Here is an 18955-nt window from a genome sequence, read left to right as displayed (position 1 = left end):
TAAAAACATATGCCTTAAAGCCCTCAAAAATAAGTATTTACAATTGGTCATCCTACACTAAAGTAGTCACTTGAAATTAGTCTTATATAATTAGGATGACCATATGCCTGATTTGCCTGAGACAGTCCTGATTTACGTCTACTGTCCTGGTATAAATGGTAGCAATGCCTATTTTAACTCTTAAAAAGTCCTAAGAGGAGTTCCTGCTGTAGCTCAATGGGACTGACAGCATCCTGGGAGTGCTGGGACACAGGTTGGATCCCTGGCCTGACATAGTATGTTAAGGATCCAGTGTTGCCACAACTGATCTCTGGCCTAGGACCTGGGATCTGATTCGTGGCCCAGGATCTGGGATCTTATTCCTGGCCCGGGAATTCCATATGCCATGGGGTAACCAAAAAAGGGAAAAAAGAAGAGTCCTAGCAAACTATGGTTAGCCAAATACAATCAAAAACAGAATTATTATATTTTTAAAACTGTACGAATTTAGTGTTCAGTTTGGGATAGGAAATACCAACTGTCACTAAAATCTGGAAAATACAGTTGTCACAGTATATAATATTCAATTACTTAAATGATTTTCTCCCACTGGGAGCCGAAGTAAGTTTGTAAATGAATTAAAAAGCACTTAAGAACCAGGTACCAAAACATTTTTAGATGATTTCTGAAACCACTCAAGAATCCAGATTTTTAATTTATTCAAGCAATGTTAAGATTACTCAAAGGAAAATGTCAACACACCTAGAACTGGATCACACCACGCTTCAAAAATATAGAAATAAATGACCGTGGGCTTATCAATTTGATATTCTGGAAGATAGATGTTTCAGTCAATGCTATAGATGGGATAACAATTCCAAAGTCCTTCCTTTGACATTATAAAATAACAAAAATAAATAAATAAATAAACAAACAACTTAGATTTGAGAATTGGGGTCACTAAAATCAGACTGGTCATCTAAAATTTGTATCATATCCATAAAGCGAATATAATGATATGGTGACTCATGGTGCTGACTTTTCTTTATAATAGAATGAGGTCATTTTCTAAGAATTACCAAAGCTACATTTAAAAGAATGTGAAAAAAGTCTTTTCTTCCCAGAAATGTCTAGGCAACTGGCAAAGGAAGGAGGAAAAAACAATCTGAATGGTGTATTCAGGTTGGCCACATAAGATCAGCTTACCTCATCTGCAAAATGCAATACCTGTATCATCTCTACTGAATGTTACTAAAAATGAAAACAGGGTTAAATATAACTGTAGAATACTGCTTTAGAAAAAAACTCAGAGAATTGATTTTATTTTTACCTAATACAGACCTGCTTCATTCACTCACCATTCACTTAATACAGACCAAATTCATTCACACCATAGTGTATTTATATTTCAAAGTAATGAGTCTACCTACTACTTGTATACATTGCATCTCTCACAGCATCAATACATGTGTATACTTTGAGGCTAGTCTTTGGATTCCTGTTCTTCCTCTGAGTCCCGTGACCGTTTCCGGGAATTCAATGAACCTTCTGTTTGTAATGAACATGCAGGAGCAACAACAGCATCTCTAAATCCCTGAGGCTGCAAGATGAAAAAATATACAAGTATGTTTTAAGAACATCTAAATTAAAAACTGGTCTTCCAAATATTCTAAAGTAATTGATAAAAGGGCTACTTTATTCTTGGGATAAAAGCTATCGGCCACTGTGAATGAAGAGGATAAACCTTATAGAGAGGTGTCCAAGTCAGAACTATACTATTTTTCAATCTAGAGTATTTTACATATTTACTTATACATACACAGAAATAATGCTGCATAAAAACATTTTCTCTAAAAGTCAGTCCTAACAAACTTCATGGTGACTCTACTGCAAGAGGTGAAAGGGAATAGTATGCACTAATTACTTAAGTACTTTAGAAAAATTTTCACAATTAAATGCTCTAAAATAAAGTTCTCTAATTAGGATACTTTAAATGCACCTGAGCAGTGCAAAGACTAAGTAGATTATTCAGTTTCAGAAACTATATTTCTATTTTTGTTCTTTAAAAATTAAACACCGGAGTTCCCGTCGTGGCGCAGTGGTTAATGAATCCGACTAGGAACCATGAGGTTGCGGGTTCGATCCCTGCCCTTGCTCAGTGGGTTAACGATCCGGCGTTGCCGTGAGCTGTGGTGTAGGTTGCAGACGCGGCTCGGATCCCGCGTTGCTGTGGCTCTGGCGTAGGCCGGTGGCTACAGCTCCGATTCAACCCCTAGCCTGGGAACCTCCATATGCCGCGGGAGCAGCCCAAGAAACAGCAACAATAACAACAACAACAACAACAACAACAAAAAAGACGAAAGACAAAAAAAAATAAATAAATAAATAAATAAATAAAAATTAAACACCAAGAATATATCTGATTCAACACTATTGATAAAAACATTATTTTAGCCAAAAATATATGTTCTATGATATAAAAGTACTGGATAATGAACATTGTAAAGTGGGATATATTTCACTTATATGTGGAATTTAAAAAATACGGGAGTTTCCATTGTGTCTCAGCAGTAATGAACCCAACTAGTATCCATGAGGATGTAGTTTCAATCCCTGGCCTCACTCAGTGGGCTAAGGATCTGGTGTTGCTGGAGCTGTGGTATAGGTTGCAGAAGAGGCTCAGATCTTGCATTGTTGTGGCTGTGCTGTAGGCGCCAGCTGCAACTCCAATTCAACCCCTAGCCTGGGACTTCCGTATGCCACAAGTGCAGCCCTAAAAAAGCAAACAAAACAAAAACGAACAACAAACTAGTGAATAAAACAAAAAGGAAGCTGACTCATAGATACAGAGAACAAATTAGTGATCACCAGTGGGGAGGGGGAGGGGGCAGTAATAATGGAAGGGATTAAGATGTACAAACTATTATGTACAAAATAAGCTACAAGGATATGGTGCACAACAGCAGCAATATGGCCAATATTTTATAGTTATTTAAATGGAGTATAACCTTCAAAAATTGTGAATCACTATACGGTACACTTGTAACTTACATAATATTATACATCAACTACACATCAATTTTTAAAAAAGAAAAAAAAAGTGCAATGTATTTGGTGGTTATGATAGATCTATAATTTATATAGATCAAAATGAGTAATGTTGGTATTTTTTCTTTTCTGGAAATCTTTAACAACTTTCACCTTAAAAATCTTTACCAACTTGACATTACACATGGCATGGAACACAGTACCCTACAAATAAGTATTTCCTCCATCTTTGAGAATAAATTTCAGTTCAATTGTTACTAAAGTATTCTGTATATACACTACTATCTGGGGGATAATGTTCTAAGCATCATAAGCTGTCCTCAAATATGCTTGCTGCCTACTGAAGTTAACAGAACCAATCTGTAAATGTTATCTTCAGATAATCACTGCCCACTAACACCAAAATCCCACTCTAATCAAATGATACTGACTGTGATTTGAAATAGTACTGTAGATTCCTTCTGGCTTGGTGATTTGTACAATGTTGCCAACCTGCTTAGAGAAAAAGAATAAATATACACAATTACATTACCTTAATTAGTTCAGATGACTGATTTCATAATTTAAATTTATAGTCTACTAATTCTATAATTTTGTTCTCTGAGAACACAGAAAGCAAAGAAATATAAGAAATACTCCCTTTAAAAAAAAAAATACTCCCTTTAGTTCCTGTCGTGGCGCAGCGGAAGCAAACTCGACTAGGAACCATGAGGTTGTGGGTTCAATCCCTGGCCTGGGTTAAGGATCCAGCATTGCCATGAGTTATGGTGTAGGTCACAGACGTGGCTCAGATCTGGCGTTGGCTGTGGCTGTGGCACAGGCTGGCAGCTGTAGCTCCAATTCGACCCCTAGCCTGGGAACCTCCACATGCTGTGGATGCGGCCCTAAAAAGCAAAACAACAACAAAAACTCCCTTTAAACAATATCTATTTGTATACATGTAATTAACTATTACATATGACAACAGAATTGTTTGCATAGATGAAATTTTAAAACCTAAAAGTCCAATGACTGATTCAAATAATTTCATACATGACAAGATACTATTTACACTTAATAGAGGGAAATATTTAATAAGAAAATACTAATAACATATGAAGCGTAAGTTATATCACATGACCCCATATGAGTAAGTTTGTATGTATATAGTATATACAAAAATTACTAGAAGACCATAATAAAAAAGTTAAGTTGTAAAGGTTACAAGATGAAGGTTGTTTTTAATTCAGTTATCTATATTTTTCAAATTTTCCTTAGTAATTGTGTATTTTTTGTGTGTTATAATAGAAGCACTAAGAAAATTTCTTGATATATAACTGAGGAACACATACACTAACATAAATAATCTAGGTAGACACATCCTTTCAAAATAACTATGTTCAGAAAAATCACTGTCATAAAAGGACAAGGCCTGCTTAGGTAGGATTTTATTACATACTCCACAAAGTAAATAATATGAAATGGAAAGCTGGGGAGCTCCCTAGTGGCCTAATGGTTAGGATTTGATGCTTTCACCACTGTGGCCCATGTTCAATGCCTGGTCTAGGAACGAAGATTCCCACATAAAGCTGCTATACACCATGGCCAAAAAACAAACAACCAAAAACCTTGAAAGGTGAAAGTAGTTGAGAAACAAAATTTTAAGCACTTATTAACTACACTCAAATACTACAACAGCAACAAATACAGCAGATCCTTGAACAATGTGGGGGTTAAAGGCACTGAACCCTGTGCAGTTCAAAATCTGAATACTCTGCCTAACAAACAAAGGAACTGATAAATTCCAAAAGGCAGGAAGCTGAAACAGTTTGGGTAGAATCAGGACTCAAAACCTTAGTTCTTTTAATTCTACATATTGTGATCCCTAATTGGATGCAAAATATTTCCCCACACTGTGAGTTCCCGAGTTGCTCAGTGGTTGACGAGCCCGACTAGCATCCATGAGGATGCAGGTTCGATCCCTTGCCTTGCTCAGTGGGTTAAAGATCCGGCGTTGCTGTGAGCTGTGGTGTAGGTCACAGACATGGCTCAGATCCAACGTTGCTGTGGCTGTGGCATAGGCCAGTGGCTGCAGCTCCAATTGGACCCCTAACTTGGGACCTCCATATGTCCTTGGGTGCGGCCCTAAAAAAAGCAAATAAATAAATAAATAAATTTTTACAATGCTTTAGGGTTGATAGTCTATCTTTTTAATGCAAAATAAAATAAAAAATAGAGGCATGGTGTATTTCTCCCACCTTATTTAAGAAAAAAATATACTTTTTGGTTCAATAAAACAAAATTAGGTAACCTTATAAAAAATTAGTATTTAAATCAACTTGTATCACGATAGGCTCAAAAAAGTACTCAGTACAACCAATTTCTCTGAGAAAATTATTAAAAAGTAAATAAGTTTTTAAGAAGCATTTACAGGGAGTTCCCATCATGGCTCACCACTAACGAACCCTACTAGTATCCATGAGGACGTGGGTTCAATTCCTGGCCTCGCTCAGTGGGTTAGGGATTCCACGTTGCCATGAGCTGTGGTGTAGGTCAATGACACAGCTTGGAACCTGTGTTGCTGTAGCATAGGCTGGAAGCTGCAGCTCCAATTTGACCCCTAGCCTGGGAACTTCCACATGCCTCAGGTTCAGCCCTAAAAAAAAAAAAAAAGAAGAAGAAGCAGCAGCATTTAACGTGTTTATTAAGAATCCTAAAGTCAAGAGTCCCTGTCATGGCTCAGTAGTTAACAAATCCAACTAGGAACCATGAGGTTGCGGGTTCAATCCCTGGCCTCGCTCAGTGGGTTGGGGATCCGGCATTGCCATGAGCTGTGGTGTAGGTCACAGACACGGCTCGGATCCCGAGTTGCTGTGGCTCTGGCGTAGGCTGGCAGCTATAGCTCTGATTAGACCCCTAGCCTGGCAGGTGAGGCCCTAGAAAAGACAAAAAAAAAAAAAAAAAACCCTAAAGTCAAATGGGCATTAAGTATTCAGGTTGAAAATCTTCCTCTAATTGCTAGATAAAGATAAAATTTTTTATTTCATGTCTACATCTCAAGAGATCTTTTTAAACAACAAACTAAACCAAAGAATCACTTGGCTCATGGCCCCAGCTGAGATGAAGCCTAACATATGGCTGAACTACATAGTTTAGGTCAGGAAGAAACAAGACAGAAGCACAATTTGTGCTCTAAAGCTGAGACACATACGAAACACTGTGTGGGGGTGTTGATATATTACTCCACTCTACCACCAGATCTTCTTGGCAAAGAGTGGTATAATTCTGAACAATCTTGGCCTCATTTTAATGAATATGCAAATTACAGGAAAACTCACACAACATACAGGACAGAGGGAAAAGTATTTCTTTTAAAAACTGCTGGAATGTTATTCCATTATTAGTCAAAGGGTAAAAATCAGTTGCTTCTGGTGAAGAATGGGGACTGGGCATGAGATGGGACACTTAAATTTAATTCTCAATATAAATTTGGCTAGTCAAGGTTCTTAGTTTTCTGTTCAAACTAGAAGTGTTCATTTTTATAATTATTTTCACCCAGCATGAATTTCTATTTCCATCCTTTCAAGATAAACTAAATTTTAAAACGCATACAAGATTTCATGCAACTTCAATAACTTAAAGATATCTATTTCGAACAATGAGGAACAAAACTATGTTGATTCTATTATGTGAGGTCAACTTATTCTAATAAAGTATGCACATTACTTATCATGTATCCATAGCCTAGGAAAAAAAAAACAATTTGGCAGTTCCCATCATGGTGCAGCAAAAACGAGTCCGACTAGGAACCATGAGGTTGCCGATTCAATCCCTGGCCTTGCCCAGTGGGTTAAGAATCTGGTGTTGCTGTGAGCTGCGGTGTAGGTCACAGATGCAGCTCAGATCCTGCATTGTTGTGGCTGTGGTATAGGACAGCAGCTGTAGCTCCAATTCGACCCCTAGCCAGGGAACCTCCATATGCCTCAGTTGTGGCCCTAAAAAGCAAAAAAGAAAAAAAAAAAGCAGCTTGGAGAAGATTTTTACCTGAAAAGGAAGATAAGAGCTATACCTTTAGATTTGTGGGCAGTCAATGCAATAACGTAATTACATTCTAGAAACAGCAATTGTAGGAGAAAATGAATGGATTCTACGATAAAGTCAACTTATAAAATGTGCATATTACTACCTATTTCATAGTTATTTGTAAAGTAAAATGAATATATATACACACACACACATACATAGCACTTAGCACAATAAAGACCAGTTAATAAATATTCAAAAAATGGTAGCTATAACAGAATATAATGGGGGATGATATGAGAAAACAAATGCATATATATACATATATATGTATGCCTGGGTCACTTTGCTGTATAGCAGAATTGGCATGACACTGTAAATCAACCATACCTAAATAAAAATAAAAAGATATTTTCTATTTTTCTCTAAAAAAAAAAAGATAGCTATCATTTGCTACTTAAGTTAATCTTTCTGGGTCTCGGTCTTCTCATTGTTAATGATAATAAGTATAGATTCTTCAAAGAGTTATCAAAGGACTCAGATATAGAGAACAAATTAGTGGTTACCAGTGGGGAAGGGGGGGCAATATTGGAGCAGGGGATTAAAGGTACAAAATATTATGTATAAAATAAGCTATAAGGATATACCATACAACAGTGAACACAGCTGATATTTTATAATTATTATCAATGCATAACCTTTAAAAATTGTGAATCACTATACTACACGCCTATAACATAATATTATACATAACTATATTTAAAGTTTAAAAGAGTCATTGAAGGGATTATATGAAACATTATATATAAGGTGCCCAATAAAACACTAGCAAAGTAAGCACGAACTAAAATGATAGTATGAGATATAGGAAAAAGTTTATAGAACAGTAGATTTTCTAGAGTTCCCGTTGTGGCTCAGGGGAAACAACACGAGTATGCAGGTTCCATCCTTGGCCTCGCTCAGTGGGTTAAGGATCCAGTGTTGCCGTGAGCTGTGGTGTAGGCTGCAGACTCAGCTCAGATATGACGTTGTTGTGGCTCTGGCATAGGCCGGCGGCTACAGCTCTGATTAGACCCCTAGACTGGGAACCTCCATATGCCTTGGGTGCAGCCTAGAAAAGGCAGAAAAGAAAAGAACAGAACAGTAGATTTTCTCTAGATCTGTCTATTCAATGTCAGTGCTCTATACCACTCTCTAATTTCTTGGGAAGGATTAGTAAGAAGCTGAAGTCACAAAATAGCTAACTCTTAAAAAAAAAAGGTATGATTTTCTGATCGCACGGCTACCTAACCAATGCTAACTTCTAGGATTTAACAAAGAAGGCAAACTTCTCCTTCTGATGAGTACATAAAAAGATGAAAGAAACATCTTTCTCTTTTTTTTTTTTTTTTTTTTTTTTTTTTTTTTTTTTTTTTGGTCTTTTTGCCTTTTCTAGGGCCGCTTCCTGTGGCATATGAAGGTTCCCAGGCTAGGGGTCTAATCGGAGCTGTAGCTGCTGGCCTACGCCACAGCCACAGCAACGCAGGATCCAAACCGAGTCTGCGACCTACACCACAGCTCACGGCAATGACGGATCCTTAACCCACTGAGCAAGGCCAGGGATCGAACCCGAAACCTCAAGATTCCTAGTTGGATTCATTAACCACTGAGCCACGACGGGAACGCCGAAAGAAACATCTTCCTGTGCTATTATTTTTTTCTTACTTCTTAGTTGTATTCTATTAGTATTTAATTCTAGAATAATAGTGGAAGACTACTATTATATACTAGCTCAAAGGGTAATTTCTAAGAACATTTATATAATGGGAAGCACTTTACAGAAACCTAAATCTCCAAAAATATAAGAATTTGTTCAAAAGACTCATCTGGAGAATTGTTGCCAAGTCTTTACAATAGGTTTTGTTGCTGGGAAAAGAACTGCTTTGTGAATCCAGTATACAATGACTTATTTATAGAATTGGGGGGATGGGAGTCAATTGTAAAGCACTATGTATTATTGGGGAAATAATTACCTGAGGTCTTTGGAAATGCCATCTTTAAGAGAGACACAAACTACGTGAACTAGTTACAAAAGAGGTATATAATTGTAATTGGTTCTGCTATAAGATCAGGGTCAATAAAATCTAACTTGGTCAGGAATGATATTTTTCAGTTTGTACAAGAATGAACAAATGGGATAAAGAAATAGACAATATTTCTGACCAGACCCAATAGGTATTTAAGCAATTCTTTTTTCCATCTTTTGCCCACAGGCTGTCTCAATTTCCCTACTTTACTGGAGCATTTCCAAACCAAGTTCTCTAGGATATACCAATTAATTTCAAAAGAGGCCAGCATAAACCTGACTTTTCTAGAAGTGCAGAATAAAAGACTCTACAGCTTTCAATTGCCTATTTTAAAGAAAATAAAAGCTAGTTTGTTCACTTGCTCAGCAGCTTTAAAAACAAATACAAAGGAAAAAAAAAAAAACAACCAAATACAAAGGTTTCTTACTGTCATAGTTTTATTTTCAAGAACAATACTTGTGAAAGGCAAGTAAGTAACTGGATAATAAAAGGTAGGAAAACATAAAAGAAAAAAAAATAGACACAATTTTATACAAGAAATATATTAAGAAACTAAGAAAAACCATTCTATTTTCCACATAAATTAGTCCTAAAGGTAACCTCAAAGTTCTCCTTTTGTCCTGATTTTACCCTTCTTTCAATCCCTTCCAGGAACACAGAGTACCCACCTCCCTCTGCATGGCTAATAAATGGTACTTGATTTCAAAGAGCTTTTAGAAAGTAGCATTCTTTGGCCGCCTACTCATTTCAGGTGCACCCCATCATTTAAATATTCCAAAGAATTTCCTATGTAGATAAATGTGCAGTATAACAACATGTTTCTATGTTTGCTTTAGGGGATGAAGGCAACAAAAGCTTTAGTTCCTGGGGCACTGTAGAACTCATCCACTGGCCTAGCTCTAAGAAACTGAGATGTGTGCAGCATATTAACCCAATATTCCGAGTTAATAACTTGTTTCTATACTGACCTTTGCCTTTGGTCCCAATGAAAGATAAGCCGTATTGTAGCAGCATGTCCCCAACTTTCCCCTGAGGGAAAAAGAACATGATAATTGACTAGGTTGAAAGTCTCTCAGAATGCCTCTGACCAGATAGTTTTACTCTACTTAATTTAACGTAAGGAAAGTATATTCAATTTCAAAAAACCTAGTACATGGGTAACATCCTAAGATTAATAGATTTTTACTTTACTTACCTGTGGATCATAATCATTAGCCTCTATTTGCTTTTAGAAACTTTATAGTGTAAGCCAACCTATTTGTTAACCCTCCTTATCATCAGACTTTTTAACGTATATCTGACTACCAGAAGAAAAGCAAAAACTCTGACAGAATATTCTTAAAGATTTCAGTAGAAATCAATCTTGAAACATTGTGTTTTTGTTTTTTGTTTCTTTTCTGCCACACCCACAGTGCGTGTAAGTTCCTGGACCAGGGATCAAACCCATGCCACAGCAGGGACCTGAGCCTCAACAGTGACAATGCTGGATCCTTAACCTGCTGAGCCACAAGGAAACTCCTCGAGCACTTTTTAACAAAACCATAAGTAAGGTTAGGAACAGTCATATAGTGTGGTATTTATTTGCTTATTTTTAGGGCCACATCTGCGGCATACGGAAATTCCCAGGCTGGGGTTGAATCAGAACTGCCGCTGCTAGCCTACACCACAGACGGCAACACCAATCTGGGCCAGATCCTTAACCCACTAAGTGAGGCCAGGGATCAAACCCATGTTCTCATGAATATTAGTTGGGTTCTTAACCTGTTGAGCCACAGTGGGAACTCCATGATTCGTTTTTAAAAGGATTTATTGGAGTTCGCATCGTGGCGCAGTGGTTAACGAATCTGACTATGGAACCATGAGGTGGCGGGTTTGATCCCTGACCTTGCTCAGTGGGTTAAAGATCCGGCACTGCCATGAGCTATGGTGTTCGTCGCAGATTCGGCTCGGATCCTGCGTTGCTGTGGCTCTGGCGTAGGCCGGCGTCTACAGCTCCGATTAGACCCCTAGCTGGGAACCTCCATATGCCGTGAGTGCGGCCATAGAAAAGACAAAAAAAAAAAGATTCACCCTTCCTCCTCAGACTGTGCTTTCTGAGGGCAAGAGTCATCTTATGAATATTTATATGCTAACACAAGAGATGCTGGAGAGTAGCTGCTCAATCAATGTTAAATAACTAAGTTTGAGTCAGTATCTAAGAGCACAATACTCTACACCAAGATTTATCAGTGAATAAGACAGATACAGTCTCTGCTTTCATGGAGCTCACAGTACTCAGCAAACATCAAATAAAAGAAGTAGAAAAAAATGTATTTAACTGAAAATGTTTCTCTGATAAATTGCCTACCCAATGCAGGAACCAGCAAGGCCTCATTTTTATCAATCTTTGTTGTCATCTGATTGGTTAAAATTACCTACAAAAACAAAATGTGGAAAAATGAGATGAGTATTCCCCCCAAAATTATCAAGCAGCTTTGTGATTTTAGTATTTTGAATATAATCTAATTTAAAGAAAGACAAACTTGGGTAATGAAAACTTTTCTGATACTTTTTTTTGATTTACCCATAAAAATGAGTAAAATTAGGAGTTCCTGCTGTGGCACAGTGAGTTAATGATCCAGCTTGTCTCTGTGAAGGCACCAGTGGGATTCCCTAGCCCAGTGCAGTGGGTTAAGGATGCAGTGTTGGCACTGCTGTGGCATAGGTCACAGATTCAGCTCGGATTCAATCCCTAGCCCTGGAACTTCCATATGCATATGTGGGTGCGGCCAAAAACAGAAAAAAAAGAAAAGACTAAAATTATCTGGAAACATGATATCTATCAAATGTATAACTTTTTTTATTTGTTTGTTTTGCTTTTTAGGGCTGCACCCTCAGCACATGGAGGTTCCCAGGCTAGGGATCAAATCAGAGCTACAGCTGCCGGCCTACACCACAGCCACAGCAATGTAGGATCTGAGCCGCATCTACAACCTACACTATAGCTCATGGCAATGCTGGATCCTTAACCCATTGAGCGAGGCCAGGGATTGAACATCCTCACGGATCCTAGTTGGGTTTGTTAATGGCTGAGCCACAAAAGGAACTCCTGTTAACATTTTTTTAACAGGCAAGAAAAAAGAACTCATTGTGAAAATGGAAGAATAAAAATACGGTAGGCATTCCCTTGTGGATCCAGTGTTGCCATTGCAGCTGTTCAGGTTGCTGCTACGGCATGGGATGGATCCTTGGCCTGGGAAGTTCCACATACCACAGGCATAGCCAAAAAATATACATAATTTTTCTATGTATTTTATATATATAATATATATCAACTAAAATGGAAAAAATAAAATCATTTAAAAATTTTTAATTATATATAGTAGATAATAGATAAAAGTCTATAAAGAGGCCACATGTAAAAACTTCATAAATGGTAAGTTCCCACTGTGGCTGGACAGGTTATGAACCCGACTAGTATCCACAAGGATGCAGATTAAATCCCTGGCCTCACTCAGTGGGTTAAGGGTCCAGTGTTGCTTTAAGCTGTGGTGTAGGTTGCAGATGCAGCTCAGATTTGATCCCTGGTCTAGGAACTTCCATATTCTGCAAGTGCAGCCCTAAAAAGAGCAAAAAACAAAACAAAACAAAACTTCATAAATGCAACCATCAGAAACATGGCAGTCTGTGTCTTTACCATTATTGCCTCTCTAGAATATATTTATTCAAAGGAATATAAAATCCTTAATAAATAAACAAATGTTTACATTTTTAGGAAAGAGACAAATACAGTATTACCATTTATGATTTTATAAGAAAAAAAAAGAAATTGAGGCAAAGAATTATAAGAGACCTAAAATCATAAAGAGAGCACAGTATAAGTAAAAGAACTAGGAAAAAATAAAACCCATTAACAGCTCAATGACCTCAAATTATGACTATCCTAGTCTGCTGGTAACAAAGATATAAGTTGCCTTACTCACAGATGGCCCTCAAGACTAAAAATATTGCTAATTTTTTGAATTAAATAGTGGCCTACAAAGATTCCATTATTTAGAAAGACAGTAATTTTAGGAGTTCCCGTCGTGGCGCGGTGGTTAAGGAATGCGACTAGGAACCATGAGGTTGCAGGTTTGATCCCTGGCCTTGCTCAGTGGGTTAAGGTTCCGGAGTTGCTGGAGCTATGGTATAGGTCGCTGATGCCTGCTCAGATCTTGCATTGCTGTGGCATAGGCCAGCGACTACAGCTCCTATTTGACCCCTGGCCTAGGAACCTCTACATGTCACCAGTGTGACCCCCAAAAAAGCAAAAATAAATAAATAACTAAAAGGGAAAAAGTCATCAATTTCTTAAGAAAACCAAAAAAGAAAAGGCTGTTTGGCTGTTCCTACCACAGTGGTCAAAGTCTAAAATTTTTGTTTGTCTACAGAGTAGAAACTATGAAATCTGTGATCCATCTAGATCTCAATTTGACACAAACTGGATGACACAACTTTCTTCTAGTTCCTCTCCCCTTAAGTGCCATAGTGGTTTTCCCATGGGTTACCTTACTCCAGCCATCTTAGAACAAGCTAAGCAGAAATTTAAATTGGTTATTAATTGAAATATGTGTACCTTGGATCCGCAGCATGTTGAATAATACTCTTTACTACACATACTGCCAAGTGCTTAATAATCTCAAGAAACTAGAATATTTACTTACACCAACACTTTTTGGTTAAAGGTGACTATCCAATTCTGCAGCCATTAGCCATATGTAGAATTAAAAAAAAATTAATTAAAACTAAAAATTCAGGGAGATCCCTGATGGCTCAGCAGTTGAGAATTTAGTGTTGTCACTGGGATGGCTCAGGTCACTGCTGTGGCAAAGCTTCAATCCTTGGCCCAGGAACTTCCTATGCGGTGGGCATGGCCAAAAAAACTCCAAAAAACTAGAAATTCAGTTCCTCTGCAGCACAGCATTGGCTACATTTCAAGCGGTCAACAGCCATGCAACTACCCTATCAGACTGAGAATTTTCATCTTTGTAGAAAGTTCTATCAGACAGCATTGGATTACAGAATATTTAGTTTATCCATTACACATCTACAGGAAATCATAAATGAACAAACTGGCTTACCAGCTGTTCAATATCCCAAAATGATAATTTTTATCGTTAGCAAATATTTATAAAATATTAACACTACTTGTGCAAAAATCTTGGTTTTACCATGATATAAAGGAATAAAAGAATGAGTCTTAATTTTTTATAATGATTTAAGAATGAGTCTTAAAATAATGAAGTAATAATCACTTTGAAATTATGAACTTCATGGCTTTAAAAATACTTCTGCTACCCAAATGTCCTTCAGTGGATGAATAGATAAACAAAATGTGGTATATCAATAACATGCAAAATTATTTAGTCATAAAAAGAAACGGATCTATGGAGTTCCCATCATGGCTCAGCAGTTAGCAAACCCGACTAGCATCCATGAGGATGGAGGTTCGATCCCTGGCCTCGCTCAGTGGGTTAGGGATCCGGCATTGCTGTGAGATGTGATGTAGGTCGCAGAGGCAGCTCGGATCTAATGTTGCAGTGGCTGTGGTGCAGGCCGGCGGCTACAGCTCTGATTGGACCCCTAGCCTGGGAACCTCCATATGCCACGGGTGCAGCCTTAAAAGACAAAAAAAAAAAAGAAAGAAAGAAATGGATCTATCTATGCTACAACATGGATGAATCTTGAAAACAGTATGCTAAGTGAAAGAAACTAGACATAAAAGACCACATATTGTTTTGTTTTGTTTTTATTTTTTTTATTTTTTTTTGTCTTTTTTTTGCTATTTCTTGGGCCGATCCTGCGGCATATGGAGGTTCCCAGGCTAGGGGTCTAATCGGAGCTGTAGCCACCGGCCTACGCCAGAGCCACAGCAACGCGGGATCCGAGCCGTGTCTGCAACCTACACCACAGCTCACGGCAACGCCGGATCGTTAACCCACTGAGCAAGGGCAGGGACTGAACCCACAACCTCATGATTCCTAGTCAGATTCGTTAACCACTGTGCCACGAAGGGAACTCCAAAAGACCACATATTGTATAATTCCATTTATATAAAATATCCAAAAGTGATAAATCTATAGAAACAGAAAGCAGACTAGTGGTTTTTAGGGGCTGAAGGGAGGGTGTAATGGGGAATGATGGTTAATGGGTAAAGGATTTCTTTTTGGGATGATGAAAATGTCCTAAAATTGGATAGTAATGATGATTGCAAAACTCTGTGAATATACTAAAAAGCAGTAAATCCGTACACTTTAAAAGGATGAATTTCATGATTATGTTAATTATACCTAATAAAACTATTAAAATATTTTCTGCTAATAATCAAATAAATGCATCACTAAAAGGACTCTCTCCTTTTAAATTAAAAAGTTTAAAAGATTCAGAGTTTGTAAAGATGTGGGGAAATAAGAATTCTCACTCACATTATACACATGAAACTATACAATTATAAATCAACTGTACCTCAAAAAAAAAGTCTATCTTCTATTACAGCCAAAAAAAAAGGGTATAATTGGAATCTAATCAAGAGGAAACAGGAGTTCCCATCGTGGCTCAGTGGTTAATGAACCTGACTAGTATCCATGAGGACGCAGGTTTGATCTCTGGCCTTGCTCAGTGGGTTAAGGATTTGGCACTGCTGTGAGCTGTGGTGTAAGTTGCAGATGCAGCTCAGATCCTGTGTTGCCGTGGCTGAGGTATAGGCCTTCGGCCACAGCTTCAATTGGAGCCCTAGCCTGGGAACCTCCATATATCACAGGTGTGGCCCTAAAAAGATTAAAAAAAAGGAAACATCACAGACCACAGACACCTCAAATTAAGGGATGTTCTCTAAAATTACTGAAGTGTATTCTTCAAAATACAGCAATGGCAAGAAAGCAAAGAAAGGCAACTAAAGAGATATTACAACTAAAAGCAACATGTGATTCCAGTTGGCAAAATGTACTGGGAAAATATTTGCTGTAAAGGACATTATTGGGATAATTGACAGAACTGGAATATATACCAAAGTGTTGTATCAAATAAAATGTCCTAAATCTGATAACTATACTGTGGATACATATGAGAACATTCTTGTTCTTAGGAAATATACACTGAAATATCAGATTAAAGGATATGATGTGTACAACTCTCTTCAAACAGTTGAGGAAAATACATAAACTATGTATGTGTGTGCACACTCGAGTATGCAGAAAGAGTGTGGGGAGGGGGATGAGAATGATACATTAAATCTTGGGAAAGGTTATATGGGTGTTCTTTATACTATTCAAATTAACAAAATAAATAAAATTTTATCTTTTCCCCACTGAAATTAAAAAAAAAGATTCCCATTCATTGGGGTAGAGAACACACTTTGGAATAATATTTCTAAAGATAATGTGAGGAGTTCCTGTCATGACTCAGTGGTTAATGAATCTGACTAGGAACCATGAGGTTATGGGTTCAATCCCTGGCCTTGCTCAGTAGGTTAAGGATCCGGTATTGCTGTGAGCTGTGGTGTAGGTCACAGACGAAGCTCGGATCCCACGTTGCTGTGGCTCTAGCGTAGGCCAGCAGCTACAGCTTCAATTAGACCCCTAACCTGGGGACCTCCATACGCCGAGGGAGCAGCCCAAGAAAAGGCAAAAAAAAAAAAAAGATAACTTGATAATATATGAGGTGGCACGTTCAACCTGTCCTTGCTTATGGTGTAGACTCGGATTCAGAGTTGCTGTGGCTATGGCATAGGCCGGTGGCTACAGCCCCGATTGGACCCATAGGCTGTGAACCTCCATATGCTGTGGGTGTGGCCCTGAAAAGACAAAAAAAAAAAAAAAAAAGAAATTTTAAAAATAAAAATAAAAAAAGAGATATCCCTTTGGCTTAACACTTTCAGAAATAACTGGACATATGGACAAAGAAGCACATATAAAGTTGTTGATGCCACTGTTTCACACAGTGAAAAAGCAAAGCCAACTTTAAAGCCAATCAATGGCAGTGGTTAACAGGCTATAGGAGTTCCCTGGTGGCCTAGTGGTTAAGGACTTGACATTGTCACTGCTGTGGCTTGGGTTTGATCCCTGGCCTGTGAACTTGCACATGCCATGGGTATGGCCAAATAAAAAAGTAAAAAAAAAAAAAATTTTAATAAAAAACAATGCTACAATCATACAATAGAATACTCTGCAGCTGTTAAGGTAAAGCATACTTAAAAAGCAGTATGTATCAGAAGATGTTCACAATATATTAAGTGCAAAACAAAAAATGCTTTGTGCAACAGCATAAACATGTTATAACTTAAAAATATGTTTATGTATGTATAGCATAAGTATGGAAAAATATATACTCCAAACTCAACAATCATCATCTCTGGATAATAGATAATATAACTGCTTACTTTCCATATTTTTGCCTGCTTAGAACTTTTATTACAGCAAGCTCATATAACTTAAAATTGTAAAATGTACTTATTAGCAAAGGTCATATTTGCTTCTAAAGATGCTAACTGGGAAATTAAAAATCAAGCAAAGGAGTTCCTGTCGTGGCTCAGTGGTTAACGAATCTGGCTAGGAACCGTGAGGTTTCGGGTTTGATCCCTGGCCTCTCTCAGTGGGTTAAGGATCCGTCATTGCCGTGAGCTGTGGTGTAGGTCGCAGACGTGGCTCGGATCCTGCATTGCTGTGGCTCTGGCATAGGCCAGCGGCTACAGCTCCGATTAGATCCCTAGCCTGGGAACCTCCATATGCTGCAGGAGTGGCCCTAGAAAAGGCAAAAAGACACACACACACAAAAAAAAATCAAGCAAAGAAGAATTTATAAAATAAGGAGAGGAAGTATGTCCTCAACCCATAAAGTCATATCTCCAGGAGTCACTATAAATGTTTTGGTCCTTTCATATGTTTTTCTTCATATATAAAAATATAAATACACATATATAATTTTTATTTTCCTCAAAAGTGGGATCACAGTGGAGTTCCCGTCATGGCTCAGTGGTTAACGAACCCGACTAGTATCCATGAGGACACAGGTATGATCCCTGACCTCACTCAGTGGGTTAAGGATACAGTGTTGCTGTGAGCTGTGGTGTAGGTCACAGATGTGGCTCGGATCCCAAGTTGCTGTTGGTAGGCCAGCAGCTACAGCTCCAACTGGACCCCTAGCCTGGGAACCTCCATAAGCCACAGGTACGGCCCTAAAAAGACAAAAAAAGAAAAAAAAAAAAAAAAAGTGGGATCACAATAAATCTATTATGTAACTTTAATTTTTTCACTTAATCATACATCTGTATACCTCTTGTTCCATGTTAGTACATGTACATTTACATTACTCTTCTTAAACACTGCATAATATTCCCTGTTGCTGTTTAGAATACTTTTTTAATCAGAAAAGATGAAGCTGCTCCTGTTAAAAAACAAAAACTTAAGGACCATGCAACCCATTAGTCTTGAGTGCCCCCTACTGGGAGCTCTTCACTGTTATTAACAGCACGCTAAATTACAAAATAATGACAAGTACTTCAGAGACAGGACACTATGCTTTTCAAGATATGGCAAAAAACAAAAAACTAAAAACTGAAAAAAAATGTATGTTTTAAAATTATTTTATTGAGGAATTCTTTTTCCTTTTTTTGTGCTTTTTAGGGTATCACCCACGGCATATGGAAGTTCCTAGGCTAGGGGTGGGATCAGAGCTGTAGCCACCAGCCTACACCACATCAACTAGTGATCAGAGTCTGAGACCTACACCACAGCCCATGGCAACGACAGATCCTTAAGCCACTGAGCTAGGCCAAGGATCCAACCTGCATACTCATGGATACTAGCCAGGTTCGTTACTGCTGTGCCACCATGAGAACTCCTTGA

The 18955-nt window shown here is 37.9% G+C and overlaps 1 protein-coding gene across 6 annotated transcripts in view; it reads right to left on the bottom strand.

Annotated features, from left to right (window-relative positions):
* The window catches only part of RAD51C (RAD51 paralog C), a 42164-nt gene continuing 23651 nt past the window's right edge, over positions 443 to 18955 (bottom strand). The window contains exons 6-9 of one of the 6 annotated variants that reach the window (XM_021067279.1): positions 11443 to 11509; positions 10064 to 10124; positions 3459 to 3519; positions 443 to 1579 (exon numbers count right to left, since the gene is read on the bottom strand). In XM_021067279.1, the coding sequence (XP_020922938.1) occupies positions 1463 to 1579; positions 3459 to 3519; positions 10064 to 10124; positions 11443 to 11509 (306 nt within the window). In that variant the 3' untranslated portion in view covers positions 443 to 1462. The other 5 variants (XM_021067281.1, XM_005668974.3, XM_003131660.6 and 2 more) reach the window with 5 other exon arrangements.

The sequence above is a fragment of the Sus scrofa genome, chromosome 12 (assembly GCF_000003025.6).
Source record: "Sus scrofa isolate TJ Tabasco breed Duroc chromosome 12, Sscrofa11.1, whole genome shotgun sequence".
Taxonomy (NCBI): Eukaryota; Metazoa; Chordata; class Mammalia; order Artiodactyla; family Suidae; genus Sus; species Sus scrofa.
Note: the sequence above shows the minus strand (reverse complement) of the source record. Positions and strands in the feature narration are given on the sequence as shown.